Source organism: Scomber japonicus, chromosome 6, assembly GCF_027409825.1.
Source record: "Scomber japonicus isolate fScoJap1 chromosome 6, fScoJap1.pri, whole genome shotgun sequence".
Lineage (NCBI taxonomy): Eukaryota > Metazoa > Chordata > Actinopteri > Scombriformes > Scombridae > Scomber > Scomber japonicus.
The window spans coordinates 20,799,153-20,817,406 of NC_070583.1; the positions used below are offsets into that span (position 1 = coordinate 20,799,153).

At 36.8% G+C, this 18,254-nt stretch overlaps 1 protein-coding gene across 1 annotated transcript in view; it reads left to right on the forward strand.

Annotated features, from left to right (window-relative positions):
* Positions 1-10,354, forward strand: part of cadm2b (cell adhesion molecule 2b) — a 155,381-nt gene extending 145,027 nt beyond the window's left edge. Inside the window, exons 8-11 of the mRNA XM_053321017.1 lie at positions 57-235; positions 4,778-4,804; positions 9,999-10,121; positions 10,236-10,354. Of these exons, the coding sequence (XP_053176992.1) occupies positions 57-235; positions 4,778-4,804; positions 9,999-10,121; positions 10,236-10,354 (448 nt within the window). The remainder of the gene's footprint in view (positions 1-56; positions 236-4,777; positions 4,805-9,998; positions 10,122-10,235) is intronic.
* The last annotated feature ends 7,900 nt before the right edge of the window (positions 10,355-18,254 follow it).

Here is an 18,254-nt window from a genome sequence, read left to right on the forward strand (position 1 = left end):
AGTAAAACAAACTGAGAAAATATTATCAACAGAATTTTCTGTGTTTTCTTTTCTAGACCTGAACCAGTATTCTGGTCTAAAGATGGAGGAGAGCTGCCAGACGTTGAGCGTATGATCGTGGAGGGCAGAGAACTAACTATCACCACACTAAATAAAACAGATAATGGCACGTACCGCTGCGAGGCCAGCAACCACCTCGGGACCAGCAGTGCTGAATATGTACTCTTTGTATATGGTGGGTACTTCAGTAAGGGCTAATCTTGTATTATGGATGATCAGTTTTGCTGTTGCTTCATATTCAGTGCTTGGCAGTGTACTTGCTGCACTTGCACTGTGCGCTATTTTAAAGATGATTGGTGCTCATTACAAAGATACAATGCCAGCAGAAGGTTTGTCAGTCTGGCAGCTTAACCTAAAGAGGCATGATATGCAGACGGTGCATGTTATGATGAAAAAAGGGTCTAAAATCAAAAAGCATAATAAGAAAAGCAATAATATATTCAGCACCATCTCCTCAAATTACAGTGTTTCTGTCAGATTATCTGCCACTCATAATGACTGTTGGAGACATTGTCATGATTGCCCCCTTGGGGAACATGTTCGAGAAGCTTCTTTTTTTTAAACCAGTTTTATGTGAGAAGTAGATTGTGGACAAGTAACTGAGACATCTGAGACTTCTAATTCCTTGAGTGATGTTCTAATTTTTTGGCTATAGAGCCTGGGCACAATGTTAATTTTCATAGATTTCAAGAATTTAACGGACCCTGCCAGTGTATTTGCAACTTTTATCTCCTTAACTAAAATCATGTTTACATTGGCTGACCATTGTTAGTGCTGCTGTACAGTTTTACATTTTTTCACATATACGTCGCTTTTCAACTTTGGTAGGATAAAACGCTTTTGACAATTTGCATCTCATTTACACATTCACACCCACACACCCCAATGCACACACACTATTCAAGACACATTGCATCATTGTGGTCACAGCAATACAGATTCAGTGTCTTGCTCCAGACCACTTTGACATAGATCGAACCACCAACGCTGCGGTTAATGGATGACCTGCCTTGGTACTGTGGAGGATAACCCAGTTTATCTTACTGTACTCTGTAGATATTACTGCATAGGTTTAGCGTTTGGACTTTCTCTATGAGGAAACAGAAAAAAAAGTGTTAAGGATGCAGAATTTAGCTTCCGAGTACCGCCTGGAGGAGAGATAAGTTAATCCCAAGACAGTGGAGGGGCTGAGAGAATAAAGACAGCATGGTGCAGGAAACGGATCATTAAGGCCTCTGCAGCACATGTTTAAACCGTTTATCAAATATAGCCAAGTAAAAATACAAAACAAGGACAGCATATTAAAATTCAACATGGATTTATATGTTTCCATTTTTGCCAATTAAACAGTCCCACACGAGAGTGCAGTGTGTTTGGGAGGAACTTATTACAGCTCAGACACTGGACTTATTTAAGCTCACAAGCACTTAGTGGATGCACAGCAGCTTCTTTGTTTGATTTTAAAGGCAGAGGCTTTTGAGCAGAAAAAGCCCATCACTTGGGGAAAAAAACAAGGGAAAAGGAGGATGACACATTCGTCCTTTCAGCTTTTGTTATCTCAGTTTGTTCTTTCATCATGCTCATTGAACAGGGGAAGGCAGCGATGTCAGGCTAGTCCATATCATCCTGTCATATCTGTGTGCCATTTTCTGGACAAAAGTTTCATTCCTCCTATTTAAATCAGAAAGCCTTCTCTTTATCATTTCAAATCAAACAGAAACATTGAAATTGTTTGGATTAGCCTGAGTTATTAGAGTTATATGTGTCAGGGAGCTGTGTCTCACTTTTTGTTAGATTAACTGAGGAAATAGCAAAAATTGATGACCCTCAGCAGCCCTATCACACTCAATAGAAGAAAGTCCTGGTTACTAGGGAAAGATGAAAAATTGAATTGAGTGGGTAAAAAAATGTGCAAGACAGGTTCATTTCCACTGATGATGACAGTCATTCTTCAGAGTGACATCATGTCTGGCTGAATACTTAACGGGTCTCTTTGGATCATCTCAGCCTCGAAGCCTAATTTGCTAATGACAGGAGAACTGAGAAGCAATAAATGTCATCACTCCGACCGCAATTTATCACCATCTGCAATTATGCTACTTAATACACAGTATTAAATAAAGAGATGAAACCCAGTATATGATAATTACTCTGTCTGAGATGTTTGAGAGATGGTAGTATATACTAGTTTGGTTAAATACAGTTGGGAAATGTCTGCATCTGCTTGTAAAGCTTCTGCCCCGCTTTTTACCTCTTACCCTCACATTTCACTATATTTTCAGCTTAAGAAGCATGATACATGATGCTTGAAGCTTTGGATTCTGTATGTGTGGCCCATTTATCTACCAATCCTTAATCACTCGAAAACTTAACAGATATAAGAAATATGAGTCCTTCTTGTATGACTCATCCTCTGCTCAAAGATATTCCTGCAAGAATTTACTCATTCACAGCTTGAGTCATTTGTGCTACTGATGTATTTTATCATCTATTTATTTTTTTGTTATTTTGCCTGTATTCACTCAGGTGAAAGCCCAGAATTAACCCACTGCACTAACCATGCGTAGTAATTGATTGGTGCTGTTTGATTTACCTGTACGTTTTCTCATGTTGAGCACCCCCCCCCCCCCCCCCCCCATGAAGTGGTTTGTTTTTGCTCCCCGTTGTTCTTTTTTTCATTTAGCAGACATCATCGCCTTAGTGCCCCCATCTTCAGCTCCCATGCCTCCCTCTCTAGCCTCCATTCTTCCCCAGTCTGCTAATGCCGACATTCCCATCTCAGGCATAGGCAATTACAGCTGTGCTCACAGGTAGGCCTGCCCACCCCCCACCCCTTTGCCCACCATGGCCCCGCCTTAACGCTCCATGCATTCATGAATATGACACTGAACACACAGTTGATGATTGATGAGCTAACAACAAGGCTTTGAGCTAGAAAATAGAATTGTTTTACTGGATGAATCCAATAGTTGTTTTGTTTTTTGTCTTCTCTCTAATCTATTTTTATACAAAGCATTGCTACCCTCCTCGCATTTTTATTACTGTTACTGATTATTTTTATTATAAGCTGATATTGTCAGTGGTCAGTTTCCACACAAGATAGTTGATTTTGTTAACCACCCGTTTGGCAGAAGCAGAAATAAAAATGGAATTTTGATGCTGCTTGTTCTTAAAGCAAGCATTAAGAACACATGCAATTATGCTTGAATAATATTTAGCAAAATCCCATTCTCTGTGTTTATGAGTTCATCTCTTCTAATAGAATTACTGTAGTCGTGTAGTGTGTATCGCTTTGCCATACTGAGTCACAAGAGTACTCTTAAGGAAAAAAACAAGCTTTTCTTTTGTGGTGGGGTTTTTGGATGTGCCTCATTTGGATTATCAACCCACAAACCTTAAAATGTAAGGATTTGGACTCTTATAATAAGGGAGGGTAACACAAACACAACATACATAAGCCATGAGTTCACATTTCTGAGCAACTCTTTTTTTACAATGTTACAAGTTTAAGTATCAGTGACCAGTTTTTCATAACCTTGCATACCCTCATTTGTACTATATATCCCTTTTCGGAAATGTAAGGTGTACATAATGTGACATTATTTGGTACCACTTTCTGATAAGGCACCTTTTTAAAGTGATAATAGGCATTAATTAATGGCTTAATAAATTATATATTAATGTTTTACAAATAATTCATAATCCATTAATAATAATCCTAATAATAATAGTCATTGGTAAAGAGTTAGGTGTCAACTACATCAAAGCCACTGATGAGAATAATTAGTCTACAGTAATAAATCTTAATAACTGTTAATAAATTGAGTTATCACCTGAATGCCCAGGTGGTTAAACAATAGACAAGAGATGTTTTGCTGAAGAATTAGATAAAATGTTATAGTGGTATAAAAAGGAAGGGTTTTAACAACCTTGCATCCCACAAATTATGCATACCAATGGCTTTTGAATGATTTATAAATCATATGTAAATTATTTAACCAGTACTATTAGCCATTACTTAATTTTATAAACCCCTTATTAAGGGTGTCTTATCAGAAAGCGGTACCCATTATTTAGTGATTGCTAAATTTCCAGGTGTACGTGAATGTGTTACCAGAAAACTGAATGTTTGAAAATTCATTAGAAGGCCAAAAGGGTCGGTTTCAAAAATAATGTTTCTCACTTACTATTTATTGGTATCTAGCTATGCAGGTAGTTTTGGTTTAATTTGCTCAACGTTTTAGATATCTGTCTGAAACTGTGGCCTTCAGTCAATGAAATGGAGGTGAGAGATATGTTTTCATAGACAACTAAAGAAATTCAGTTGATAGGTGTACTTAATATTAGAGACCTCTATCTCCAAGTCTGGACAGTTTAAGCTAAAACTAACTGCCTTACCACATACACTTAGTGATACGTGACAAAATATTGTTTGTAATTCAGTCGGTTACACACCAAAAATCTATAGTATGTAAGCCTTTATTTTTCATCTTATCCTTGTCAATGGTTCTCCAATTAGGCATGCATTTGGCTCTGACAGCAAGCCATGTTCTCCGTCATGTCTGCATGCTGCTGAAGTAAATTCAAAAAATAATAATAATAATAGATCATGCTAATTTCTCATGTTTCCTTTGAACTTTCTGGTCACCTTTTTTATCATGGTGTTGTTCCCCTCGTCTTCCCTTACTGCTGTCACTGTCTGCAACCATGGCAACAGCCAAAGACTTTCCAGGGCCCACAACAGGTAAATATCCCACTAGACGATCATTGCAAGCCAGCTTTACAGTGTGTGATGCTGGATCTGGATCTGGGTCAGGACACATCACGGCCTCCACCCAGCATGAGCTAAACCATCACCATGCATGGATGCTCACTCTGCTGACGCGTGCCACTTTCTCTCCAGCCATGTCACAGGCTGCATAAGTTATCACACAATATGTTCCTGGTTTGGTTTGTCTTTGCAAAATGAAATAGATGGCTATATCTGAGTAGAGCTGGGCTGGAGATTGTATCTATGCCAGGGTGTAAACATTTGAATCTGGATCTTGTGGTTACAGCAGAAATGAAAGGACACGTCCAAAATTATTTTTGGGAACTTTTTATCTTTCATATTTCTGATCATATAGTTACTATATGAAAGATTTGTTTTCACAGCGTTTCTTTGGTCAAGTTCATGATTGAATCTATGTACACCACATCCAGCTTTGTTACTTTGTAGCTTTTTAATTTGAGATGTTTTATTTCCTATACATTTTTTCATAAAGTTTAAAATACTTTGGTGTGAGCTGTTGGAGACAGGATTGAATCAGGACTTCTATTTAACATTGTATTTATGTAACTAAACCATATAAGACAAAATAGGGCTGACTGAGTAACTGATGTCCTTGTGTGCTGTCTTTAGCCTTCCTTTTTTGTGACAGTGCATGTGTACTGTGTCATCGCAGTCTTTCAAGAAAGATGTTCTCATTTTTGCAACCATTTTGATTGTGGTTGTTCTCTGCAGCTGATGTTCGGACTGACACAAAAATAAACAGTTTATTTGCGCATGATTTAAAGCTCAAAATGCTGGTTGGACAAGAATAAATACTGAATAGTCATTTACTCACTCTGTAAGGCGAAAGCATAACAGGTAGGTTGTGCTCAGCCGACAAGTTCAGAAGCCATGCAGCAAGAGCAATTCAGCTCGTCTCATTCCTGTGAACACTGTACACCAACTGAGTGTGATATGAAAATTGCTTATGCCCCTTGTTGACAGTGGAATCACATGTACAGATCATTATATCCATCGACATGCAACCAAAGTTGAGTTTATTCAACTGTTATACCAAAACAATTATTGCTTAAAGGTCTGAAGTGCCTGCCAGTGAGTCCCTGAAAAATAACAATATGGTGGTTCTAATCTGCATGGTGTGAAATGAACTGCATGTTTCACAAATTCATCTTTTTTTTAATGCCCCACACTGGGGTCTCTGAAAATGAGGGTTGCATTCTGTTAACAGAGGTGTATAACAAGGTTTGTAGGAACATCCCGCCGTCATTTCCCAGGGTCACTTTGCAAAACTAAGCACAAGCCATAGCCATTCATCAGCTTGAGATAATGAGAGCACATGAGGTGCACAGTAAAGACACATCCACTTACAGTTTATTGCAGGACAGACACAAAGGCATGGTCCTGCCTGGGAAACCTTCAGTATGCTCTTTGCCCTAGAGGATGTCTCATGTTAAATAAGACTTTTTTTCTTTCTTTTTCTTTTTTTAAAAAAAAACCCTGTTCCTCAGCAGCAGTAAGTGGCAGCGTGCAAGGAGAAAACAAATGATAGTGTCACTCAAGGCTTTGGCAAAAACCGAAAACATCACTCAAAGCTAGACTTCAGTGTTGTTGCAGCATGTCGCTTTGCTAATGCCATGTTTTTGAATTGTGCAGAGATTTGTGGTATTTATTTTACTTCTTTTATACCCTAATTCAAGTATTTCAAAGTATGGAGCACAAAAAATGACATAAGCATAAATGAATAAATAATAAGTCATAACATTTTTGATTTTTTTTTTTTAAAAAGGGCATAATTAAATAAATGTATTGAATGTCTTTTCTGCATTTCCATAAATTATCTTATTTATCTTGATCTACTAATCGTATCTTATTCATTACTATTTTTTTTATTTCTACATTTTGTTTCTACATGTTTTTTTTCATTTATTGTATATTTCTAAGTTTATTTATTCGTGTATTTTTACATTTATTTTATCTATGTATTTACACATTTCTTCATTTATTTACTTCTGTATTAACTCCTATAACTGCTATTACCACCTTGGCTTGACCACAGCCCTAAAAGCTCTGCCTGAAGCAGCAGACAAGAGACAACAGCTTTTTCTAAAGGAACATCTTCATTTGATTAACTACCAGCATTTTTAAACCTGGGGAATGGAGCTGTTGATGATTGGTCTTACAGATGACGACGGGCCTTCTTTGCTTTTTTCGGTAAGTTAATCATTGTCATCAACTAATTTGTGTTAGCTAGCTAAGCCTAGCCTATCCTAGCCTAGCCTATTATAAAACTGACAGCCTGGTAGGACAACAGTTAGTTAGTCATAATATTGGATTTTGAGTTAGCATGACTGTATTTAATAGTATTAAAGTATTAAACTTACAAAATCATGTTTTTAAGGGGACCTATCATGCTAATTTCCAGCAGGATTTTTTTTATTTTGGGACTATTTTCAGCCCACTCTGATCTGATTGGCCAGCCTCAGGAGGCCTAGTGAGGAGCATCAGAGTCGTGTTTAGTTACTGCTGATACAAGGTCAACACTGCTGCTTTATGTTAAAAGCTTTTAAATGACTAAATAGCTTTTTTATTATGAAGAATTTATAATAAATTAAATATGTTCATTGCTGAATTAGCAGAGCTGAAACTAGAGAGAAATGTTGGAAACTGAGTATTCAGAGCAGTCTGAAGACAGTGCTTTTTGCTCACAGGGATTACTTCTATGTGCAATTACCTCATTATTTGGAACTTCGGCCATTATGGACATTTGATATGGTAACATTGACTGAAAATAAGGAAAGTCATAATAAAAGTATTAGCCAGCCATTAAAATATAAACCTACTAGATAGTGAAGCATGAAGAATAATGAATTTATGAACTTTGGTTAGGTTTATTATGAAGTGACAAGAATAATCACAAAAAACAAAGTAGGAAAGTTAGTTATCTTTTGTATTTCAGTGGTCAAATACAGTATGCATACATTGATCTCAAAGTGATGTATGTACAATTCATTTACACCTATGATTATATTGTATTTACAGAAGCAGCCTGTGCCACAGCCTCTGCAGGGTGCAGACAATGGAGACAAGTCCAGTCTGGACAGAAGACTCCCAACTGTTCATGTTCACTCTGTCACAGTCTTTGTAGAGATTGACAAAAGTTTGAACATTCATAGAAATCATAAACATTCATATTTTAGTAATGTATACAAAAGAGAACACATTGTCCTCACTTTCTCAATAAAGATACTTTTTGATAAATATGTTTCAATCACTGACCTTCAGTGACCTGGCTGGGATTCTTCTCTTTTTTCTCAGTATGAATGTGAAATATAAAATATTACACATCTAATTGTGTGTAATGTACAGTAACAATATTAAAGCCAATATAATAAAAGGCCTGGAGACTTGTCATTATGCATTATTACATTTTTTGTTTGATCTGGATAGCATTAGATCATCTTCAGAAAAAATCCAAATAATTTATGTTCAGGCTCTCTGCAAACATGTTTACACACAATTGTACCCATAAGTTCTCTATGTCCCATTGTACACTTAAATACAGATGAAAGAAAAAATACCACATCAGAATTGTATAGAATAAAAGTTTATTACACAAAGGGAGTATGTGAAGTATTACACTAATGTTCAGCAGCCACAGCCTAACCCCTGGATGCTTCTGTCTGAAACAACAGAACAAGCTGAGCTCCCATGAACACACCTACGCAGGGTGCCATCACACTGTCGAGAGGATGATATTCATCTAAGGAACAGTTGCTGGATGTCCTGCCGCTCCTGCTTCAGTCCTGCATTAAGCTTCACTCTATTCAGGCATCCCATGTTGTTGCTGTGGCCACTCACTGTGAAGTAGCTCTGCCCCTCACTGCAGGGTGTCAGTCTGTTGATAGACAGAAGTATAAGACAAAATGTCTTAAAGTTTAGATATTATATATTTCATGTAGAAACTGTTATAACTGTTCATGAGTAAAACATATTCTAAAATACCCTTTATCAAGCTGTGGAGTGAGTCTGAATTATTGTTAAATTATATAGTGTGAAATCACAGTCAAATTTAATATTCTTTAAGAAACTACAATAATCTGGTGGATTGTGAATTTATGGATATGAATTGACAGTAAACTACTGGACATAAAATAACAAGAAGTTACTAACTCATGAACTCATACACTAAATAAAGCAACAGGGATTCACTAATGCTAAATCTTAGCTGGTTAACTTGGGTGTGTTACAGGAGGAAAATGAAGCTCTGTTTTAGGGTTACCTGTGAAAATATCTAAAACAGTAGTGAGCATGTTATTCATATCATTGCGGTGTCAGCTCAGGTTGCATTAGCTCGTCTATCTCAGAACTTCACTGTAATAACTTGTGCTTATGCTGCCTTGCTTTAAACTTCTCAATGGACTTCACTGACGTTAAACATCGCATACAAAATGCTACAAATATCTGCACGTGTAAGCATTTTCTACACAATACAGAAACAATATGGATCATACATAACCGTGTCAATCTTTCTATACAGTCTGTGCTTGTATTTAACAGGTTAGCTAACGTGTGTGTAGATTTGATAGTCGTATGCTTCTGTCTGGTTCACCCAGCTGACCACCCCTGCTTTAGACTGATGTAAGGACCACACATTCAACTAACAGACAGACACAGAAATACAGAAATAAATACATGTAGAAATACAAAAATATCCTAAATAACAGAAAATACATGAATATATGTATGTGCCTTTTTATTATGAAAATGTATATATTTATTTATTTATCATTCATTCATTAATGCTTATGTCATTTTGTGCTCTTATCAAAGCAGCAATGTCAGGTTGCTGTAAATATGGAAGAAGCTCATATGGAACTATTCTTTTTTTTTGTAAGAGTAAGAGCATAAGTATCTGGATTTATCAGGATAATTCCAGGTGTTTTTTGTTTTTTTAATTTACTAATGCAAAGGAAGAAAAAAATCTTGCAGGTGTTGATGGCATCAACTAATATTATGCACTTTCCACTTTTCCTTCCATCTCTCTCTCTCCCCCCTTTCTCTCTCTCTCTCTCTCTTTTTCTTTCTCTCTCTCTCTCTCCCTCTCTCTCTCCCTCTCTATCTCTCTCTCTATCTCTGTCTCTGTCTCTGTCTCTCTCTATCGGTTCAGATCCTAATGCTTTAGGACAACAGGGACCTGACCATGCTTTAATCGGTGGCGTCGTTGCAGTCGTGGTCTTTATTACCTTGTGTTTGATAATCGTTCTTGGACGATATCTGGCCAGACATAAAGGTAAGAGAGGTCACTTGCGCTCCCATGAATAACAATTTTCTTGTTTGGAGTAGATGTATATGTCTAGTGCTTTTCAGCAGGTGAATAACTTCCTGTGGCTCTGCTTGTCCACAGGGACATATCTAACACATGAGGCCAAAGGAGCAGAAGACGCTCCTGATGCAGACACAGCTATCATCAACGCTGAGGGAAACCATGTGCATGCAGAGGAAAAGAAAGAGTACTTTATTTAGACTTTTTTGCTTTGTTTCATGATAACTTTTGACATGCAATTTTAAGCTGCCTCAGTGTCACTATACATGATCTGTTTTACTTTCCTTATTATATTTTGTTCTCTCTAGAAAGCTCATGCTTGGATTTGCTTGTTTTCAAAGCATTTTCTGACAGTGTAGCCTTCTCCTTTTGTAATCATTGTGAACCATGTACAATTAAGGATTCTTTTTATTTCAGTTTTCTGGTGCCTATATGCTGTACATTTTTCTGCTTTTTTTTCCATTGCTTGCATTCATTTTTTTTCTTTCAACTATCTCTTACTTTAACTGTACAACTTTTTAAAATTATGAAGCAACATGAAATGTGCTTCAACTAAAGTCTTAGCTTTTCAGACTGTTGTGCTCTTAAAGCAACTGTTTTGCTTGAAGAGCAGAATATGTTAACCCTCATGTTGTGTTCGTTTCATGTTAAACAATTTTGTGTTCCCGGTCAAAAATGACCGTTCCATTAAGACTCATCATAAAAATGGTAATAATACATATATGATCACCATTTGTTGTGTTAGATCTTTTTATCAACTTCAGTTCTTGTGAACATTACAAGTTCTGAACTTGTATTTGTTATTTATGGTCTAAAAAGCATAATTTATGGATTATTTTGACTATAAGAAATAATCAGATGAAACATAGTACACTGTTTATCACAGACTACTTTGGGTCAAAGTTTACCAAGGACATTTGTTTTGAAATCATTAAAAAATGTTATACAGTCACATAAAGTAACACTAGTTCAAAAGTGACCGGGAACATTTTATTGTGTACAAAGGAAATTATCCCAAAACTACACTTGACAATTTCACAATATTCCAAGATCAATGTCTTAATACATTAAAGAACAAGTAACAAGAACAATAACATTACCATATTCATCAGTCCATCAGATGTGGTTTTGCCTGATAACAGAAAACAACTGAAAACTGATAACAAAATCAGGCTTCTAAACTTGGTGGAGGGGGTTTACTCAAACTTCAATGGTGTTTTTTCTCATGCACATGTTGGGCAATATGTGCAGGTTGTTGCATGTGCCTTGCAAACATATGCATTGCATTTATGGCACATTATGCTTGTTTTCACATCTCTTGGGCACACTTGGACTGCACTTCTTCCTTTTGTCACCTCTTTTGCAGCAAGTCATCTTGCGTCTTCCGACCAGACTCTGCATCCCATAAATTGCTGGTAGATTCATTTCTGGATCTGTACACACCAGCCAAAATCAAAACACCCATGTATGCTTTCATGTCTGTCTGGGTTACCTCCTTCCCATTGTCTTTGTAAATCTGTTTCCCCTCCAAGTTGGTCATATTTACCACCATGGTTTCGATGGACTCAGTCAGGAACAGTTCAAAGTAGGATTTGATGTAATCAATCCGCGATATGGCATATTTTGTAGGTCCCAGGGTTATCCTGACATTTTCAGCTGCAAGCCTGCCTTGATTATCAGGTGGGGATGAAGACCAGGATAAGTTCCCATTCTTTGACTTGAATGTGACAGTAGCCTCAGCATGGCCATCCTCTTCATCACTGGATTCCTCCCCATCAGTTATTTTTTGGTCTGGATTCTGTGTCGTCTTCATCTTCTGACACTTCCTCCTCTAATCCATCCTCACTGTCAGTTTCCTGGCCTCTCTCCTCCTCACCAGTGTGGTGATCAAATATATATATTTACGGTATATCGGCACCATGCCACACAATGAACTGTGAGCAAGGCCTCAAAAAACATATAGGCTACCAAAGCTATGAGAAAAGTTCAATATTATTGAAACAATGTTGCAACTGTCTGTGAGAACTACCAACAGGTGTTGTTCCCGCGAGAGAGAGACTCTACCGGGCAAAGGTTCCCGTAGTGGTTGCCAGGGAACCCAAAGTGTGTCTGTCTGTGTGCGTGTGTGTGTGTGTGTGTGTGTGTGTGTGTGTGTGTGTGTGTGTGTCTGCATGTGTGTGTCCATCTGACAAATGAGGATGTACCTGAGCTCATTTTTTACACTAATTGCAGTCTCCCCCATTCATTTCTAATGACCGGGAACACCAACAGTGTACAAAAGTTGAATAAAACACACAAAATTGTATGCAAATTAATACAATTTATTTTGTGTCAAAGTCATGGAATCTTAGGTCAGTTTGATCAAATTAACTACATTTTTCAGAGATAAAACATTTAAATCTGTCGAATTTGACCGGAACACAACATAAGGGTTAACTGTATCAGAGGAATCTATTTAGGGATTAAACAGTGGTCTTGGATGTTGCCTGGAGTTTACCCCACCACAGCCATACTGCATTAAAAAAACCATAAAGCAGACCAGAAACTTTGATAGAAGCACAATCTATGTGATTGTCTTTAGATGAAATCCACTCCCTCTTAGAACGATCTGTATATTTCTGCATTGATTTATTTTTAGTTCCTGCTCTCGTTGATTCTTACCAGAGAACAGAGAACAAGTCAGAAAATTAAAGCACAAAGTCTGAGGACTAACAAGGAAGGAAAACACATCAACTGATTCTTGTCTCAGGATTCAATATGAGTCTAGAAGGAGCGATGGTGTCAGATATATGATAAAGATTTCAGTACACTTGCAGTTATTGTCATGGATGAAGAATTTAGATTTTTGTTGGCAATGTGATGTAAGATCCAAAATGAATGAGTGGAACCCTGTGCGGTTCATTATTTATGTTGACTTTTATTGAACAACTATGCTCAATGTGTGGATATTGCTGTAAAATAATTTGCTAACGTGAATATTGGTGAACAATATTGTTGAATCTTGGGATCCCTGACACATTACAATTTGTATATGAGCATATACAGTATTTAAAGTATTCCACTTTTTTTCATTTATCCATGGCAAACAAAAAGTTGCTTTGCCAGAAGGCATGTAAATTATGTGTAAGTATTCAATTTTAGAAAAAGGAAATCGCTGGTTATAGCTTTTAATTTCAGGTTTCCGTTTCCGTCACTTTGATAAAATTGTTTTCACACTTTTGAAGATTTCTTCAAACAGGGATTCTAATGGATTGCTTAAAAATGGAAAAAAAAAATCTGGTCAAAATATATGTATTTATTATTATGATTGACTGACATTTATTATATAATACTACATTGATTGATATTATTGCTGTTATTACTAAAGTAGTTGTCAGACATTAACTTTTCCATTTTTTAATTCTGTAACTTCTCATAAAAAAAACAATACAAGGATCACCGTTATGGCCTTTGAGTTTGCTGCAAACAGTACTAATGACATGTTGAGGCATTGGTGAATCAAACATCCCCTCACTGTATATAGTCACTGTATCAAAGATATCGAACCACATTGCCAATGCTCATACATGTTATTTTATTAGTTCAGTATGATGCTATAAATAACTCATTTTGTATAAAGTTTTAATCGCTGTAATTAATTTGCTTTTTATGGGGGATGTGTGAGGTTTGCTTTTTTCTCAGTATTGAATATTCATTTTTCAACTATGCCACTGTAAAAAAAAAGAAGAAAAGAAAAGAAAAAGAGAGACAATGTGTGGATTAAAATATGAACAAGTTGAAAACTGCCATTTTGTTGTGACTGCTTTGAAATTAACTCACGAGTAATGCTTTGTGCTTTTGAATCACAGCACTATTACCCACAGCCATGATATCAGATAATATTAATATTCACATCTGTATTGTTAAAGGGCAGCCCGTTGATGGACAGTGGACCATAGCTGCACTGTTATTCCATGCAACTGTTGAGTATGACTCAGTCTTAAATATTAATTATATAATGTAAAGGGTATAACTTGTAGAAGGATTAAAAAACCATGAATCTCCTCAGGAAGATGGTTCCTGGCTCTGCTCATAATTTGTGTATTAGGGTGACAAAAGGAAGGTTAGATTCTCTCTGAGACTATGCTTGAAGTGGCGTCATGAAAATACTCACAGATGTCAACACAGCAGGCTGCTGTTGCCCTTGTTTTAACAAACTAGAAAGAGGCAGTAGGTTAAATGAGGAAAACCACTTTATTATTATGGTCAATGCTTTTTTTAGTGTTGGGAGCTGATTGCTTTAATTGGAAGTGAAATGATAACACTTTATTGACCCCTGTGGGGAAAAGAGATCTTACATGGATAAAACATCTAATAGGGAAAAAGACAAATGGGATAAATACACTGGCTAGATAATAAAATAAGGTGAAGGTGAAGCAGTAGAATGGAGTAGAAATTATGGAGTTTAAAATGCAAATGAATTTGCAATTAAAATGTATGTATTGGTAAGAAATATGAAAGAGAATAATTCATTTATAGATTGATACAGTTATTACTAGCAGTCATGTCTCCTTAATTACAGTAAATAAGGATTACTGCATATGCGCTTATGCATATGAATAACCTACAAATAGTCAAATAGTATTATGCTTATGAAAATACTAATATTTGCAGGGCATATGGAAAAATGAAAGTATTGTGGGAATGTGAAAATACATATTATATTTACATTATCTAACTACACCTCATCAAACATAAAGTGGTAATCTGGATACTACATGCACACTAAACCCTACCAATTTAGAAACATAAAATAAAGCAACATTTATGGTCAATTATCACTGCTTCAGTGACAAAGATGAGCCTTTTGAAATTTGAGGATGGCTATAATAACCTTGTGCAGATTACTGGGCTCATATTAAATATCTCAATATCCTTAAAGGAAGATCTCGTTCCAGGACACAAGGCCTGAGTCATTATGATCCCCCATTCTTCAGCTCCCATTGACCTTGAGCATAATGTTGCTTCCCAGCAGACTAATGTTGCCATTATCAACACACAGTCCGGCCAACCATCTGCCTGCTTCACACAACGCCTCGCTTCCCCTCACCTCTCACTGAGACAGTTCCCAATGCTCACTTTATAATCATTACCACCAAAAGCCCAGTCAGTTCAAGTAAACATCAGCTTCCAGTATCACACTCCTTCGCATTATTAAAAGCTCAGTGCTTCGTTAAGCCGTGTCAATTGAGATAGAGATAGCAGAAAATAATGCTAAGAATCCATCATAATTTTGTAATTGGATATCGAGGGGGGAAACATTCATGTGCAATCGTAAATAGTGACTTGGAAAATGGATTTCCTCTTTACCCTTGAACTGTAAGAACCATACCCTGGGCAATGTAACAATCACAGCATGACCTCTGAGGAGGCCTTGTAAGTCTTACTAAACTGAAGAAACTGATCCCCACTGTACCCTGTAGGCAGGGTCCATATCAGTCCTCCAGCTCACAATAAGCTCTTATCATGGCAGAACAGAAGTCTCCAACAAAATCCTTCAGGGATGAAATTGATATCTTAAAAAACATTATTACACTTAAACATATTAAGTCTACAGCACAATTCAGATTTTGCAGTGTTGAACATTAATTCTTAAGCTAATTGTTCTTACAGTTGTATTTCTCATTCTATACAATTAAATCAGTCAGACTTGGTGTGCTTCTGCTAGAGAAGTTGATTTGTTCAAGTCTCAGCAGAAAGAATTAGGTATTAAAGTTTTTAAAGTAACTTGGACCAGACTGTCAACACAGTCTGTTTTTTATTCCTTTTTCATCCCACATTTCTGCTGTAGATTAGTGACAACTGGAGGGGTCATGGCAAGACTGCGCATGAAAAGCCCTCCAACCCTGACACAAATAGTGGTCCTCCTTTTGGATTAACAGTACAACGTTTTATGCAAAAATAACAGTAATTCCACTTGTTTTCACTATCCAAGCATGTAAATTGCCTTGTGTAATTCACTGGCCGATTTACTGAGGAAGTAAAAGGATAAAAGGATTTCAAAGACGGATAGGGATTGCAAAGCAAATGCTATATGCTAAACAGATGTGATGAAGAAATGTTTGTCATCTGGATCATGTTTTTAATTACAGATTTAATAGGTATTAGTGACACAGTGAGGTAACTCTGTGATTTACCTAAAACCTCAAGTTAATACTGTATATGAACCAATAACAATAATCACTATATTCCCATCTGCAAAAATCTAACTGCATTTTTTATTCTGCCCATACTTTGTCATCTTTTATATTGCCTGCCAGGCAGGGCAAATATTTTGGAAGAGTTTACTTGTAATCATTGCTCTGCACCAAAAGATGAGGTGCAAAGAGCAAACAGTAGAAGATGAAATCCTCACTTTTTCCATTTCCCCCTTTTCATTTTCAGAACCTCCGGAAAATGAAAAGGAGTCTGTTATTGTTTCTCTTAAAAGCCAGAGCTTGCATTGTTTTTGTAAATGTCTCATTTTAATAATAACTGCATGTTTACAACACTGCTGCTACCTTGGACACAAAGTAATTGTCTAAAAAATATCTCATGACGATGCCAACTAGCATTGCTGGTATACTGGTATAACATAATGAATTTCTACAAATGTTTTCTCACTTTTATTTATCTTTCAACAGTACATTACATTTAAAGCTAATAAAGGTGGGACGGAGCCAAGTCTCATGCGGCTCCTTTTGACTTACAGCTGCAACATTCACGCCTCATCTGTATCGCTGCTGAATCTGAGGGCTGAAGGGTATTATCTTGAGATGTGTTTTGCCTAATCATATTTGATGAGATTAAACAGATCACTCACACTTCCACTTGTGACAGGGCCGAGTGGAAGTTAGAAGGAGTCAAATGATCTGGAACAAAGAACATGAGCTTGTGTATCCCCCTGGATGCATCACCATGCCATTAGTCTAGATGAATGTGTACAGTCAGATACAATTCCCTTGTTTACTGCATGAGGGCTTCCACTTTGTGAGGCAGCGGCTGCACGAATCAGGCCACTTGCAGGCCCGTGGATTGATGACTGAAACAGGACTACCCACTGTATTTCAAACCCATTCATCCACAGTGACTCACATTCTCTGTGGTGCATCTTTAAATAGCCAGCCTGGGATTGTCTGCCATTTGATTTATTCTATATTGTATTTTTAGATATAATTAAAACAAACTTTTCTGTGTTGTTTGGCTGAATTTTGAATCATGCAGGCCCAGGAGAGTACATAAAGGGAAGCCTTGTCTTGGGTAGTGGCTTGGGGGAAAAAAGCTAGTACCTGTGGCATAAGGTATGCAATAAATAGCAGGCCATCTGTTTGGATTTGAGCACTTTCACTTGAGATTCTTCCAAGGAACTCACCAGAGACTTAATTAAAGTTGGAATATAAGAGAGTGAAAGACACATGTTCCTACAATAAAATGACAACTATAGGAAATCATAGGATTAGTTTGATTAAGATTAATCTTTCTTTACAGTGAAAAGACAGCGCTGTGCTTAATAAAATTGTTAATCCTTACAGGTTATGATTTTTAAAAATACCATTTTTAATGGGTTTTTTTCCCCACAGCAGTTTAGTAAGGATCTGCCGATTTCAGCTAATGTGCACATGCAATGGAAAGACAGGTAAGGATGAATGCTCACACTGAAAATGTAACATATTTAATGTGGAAAAGACATGTTGTAGTGGCTAAAGGATAATTATCCAGTTAATCAGCAGATAACAAGCCACCGTTTTTGAGAAGATGAGGCACTCGCTCACTGTTTCTAAAAAAAACATTGTATTACTAGATGAACTGATAAATAAATACAGTACTTGGTGCACATTTAGCTCGTAGAACTATATCTAGGTGAGTTCAAACAAACATTTGTAACCACCATCATTAACTCATCTGGTTGGAATCACTGCTTTGCTACTATAGTTAGAAGCGTAGTTTGTAATTTATTATCCAAAACCTCCTGATCGCATTACTGATGTGACAAGATTACAGTGAGGTTTACATGACTTAATCCGTTAATAAGCAACTGGACAATGTCCAAAGTGAAGAAAGTTAAAGCTGCTGTCTGTAGTT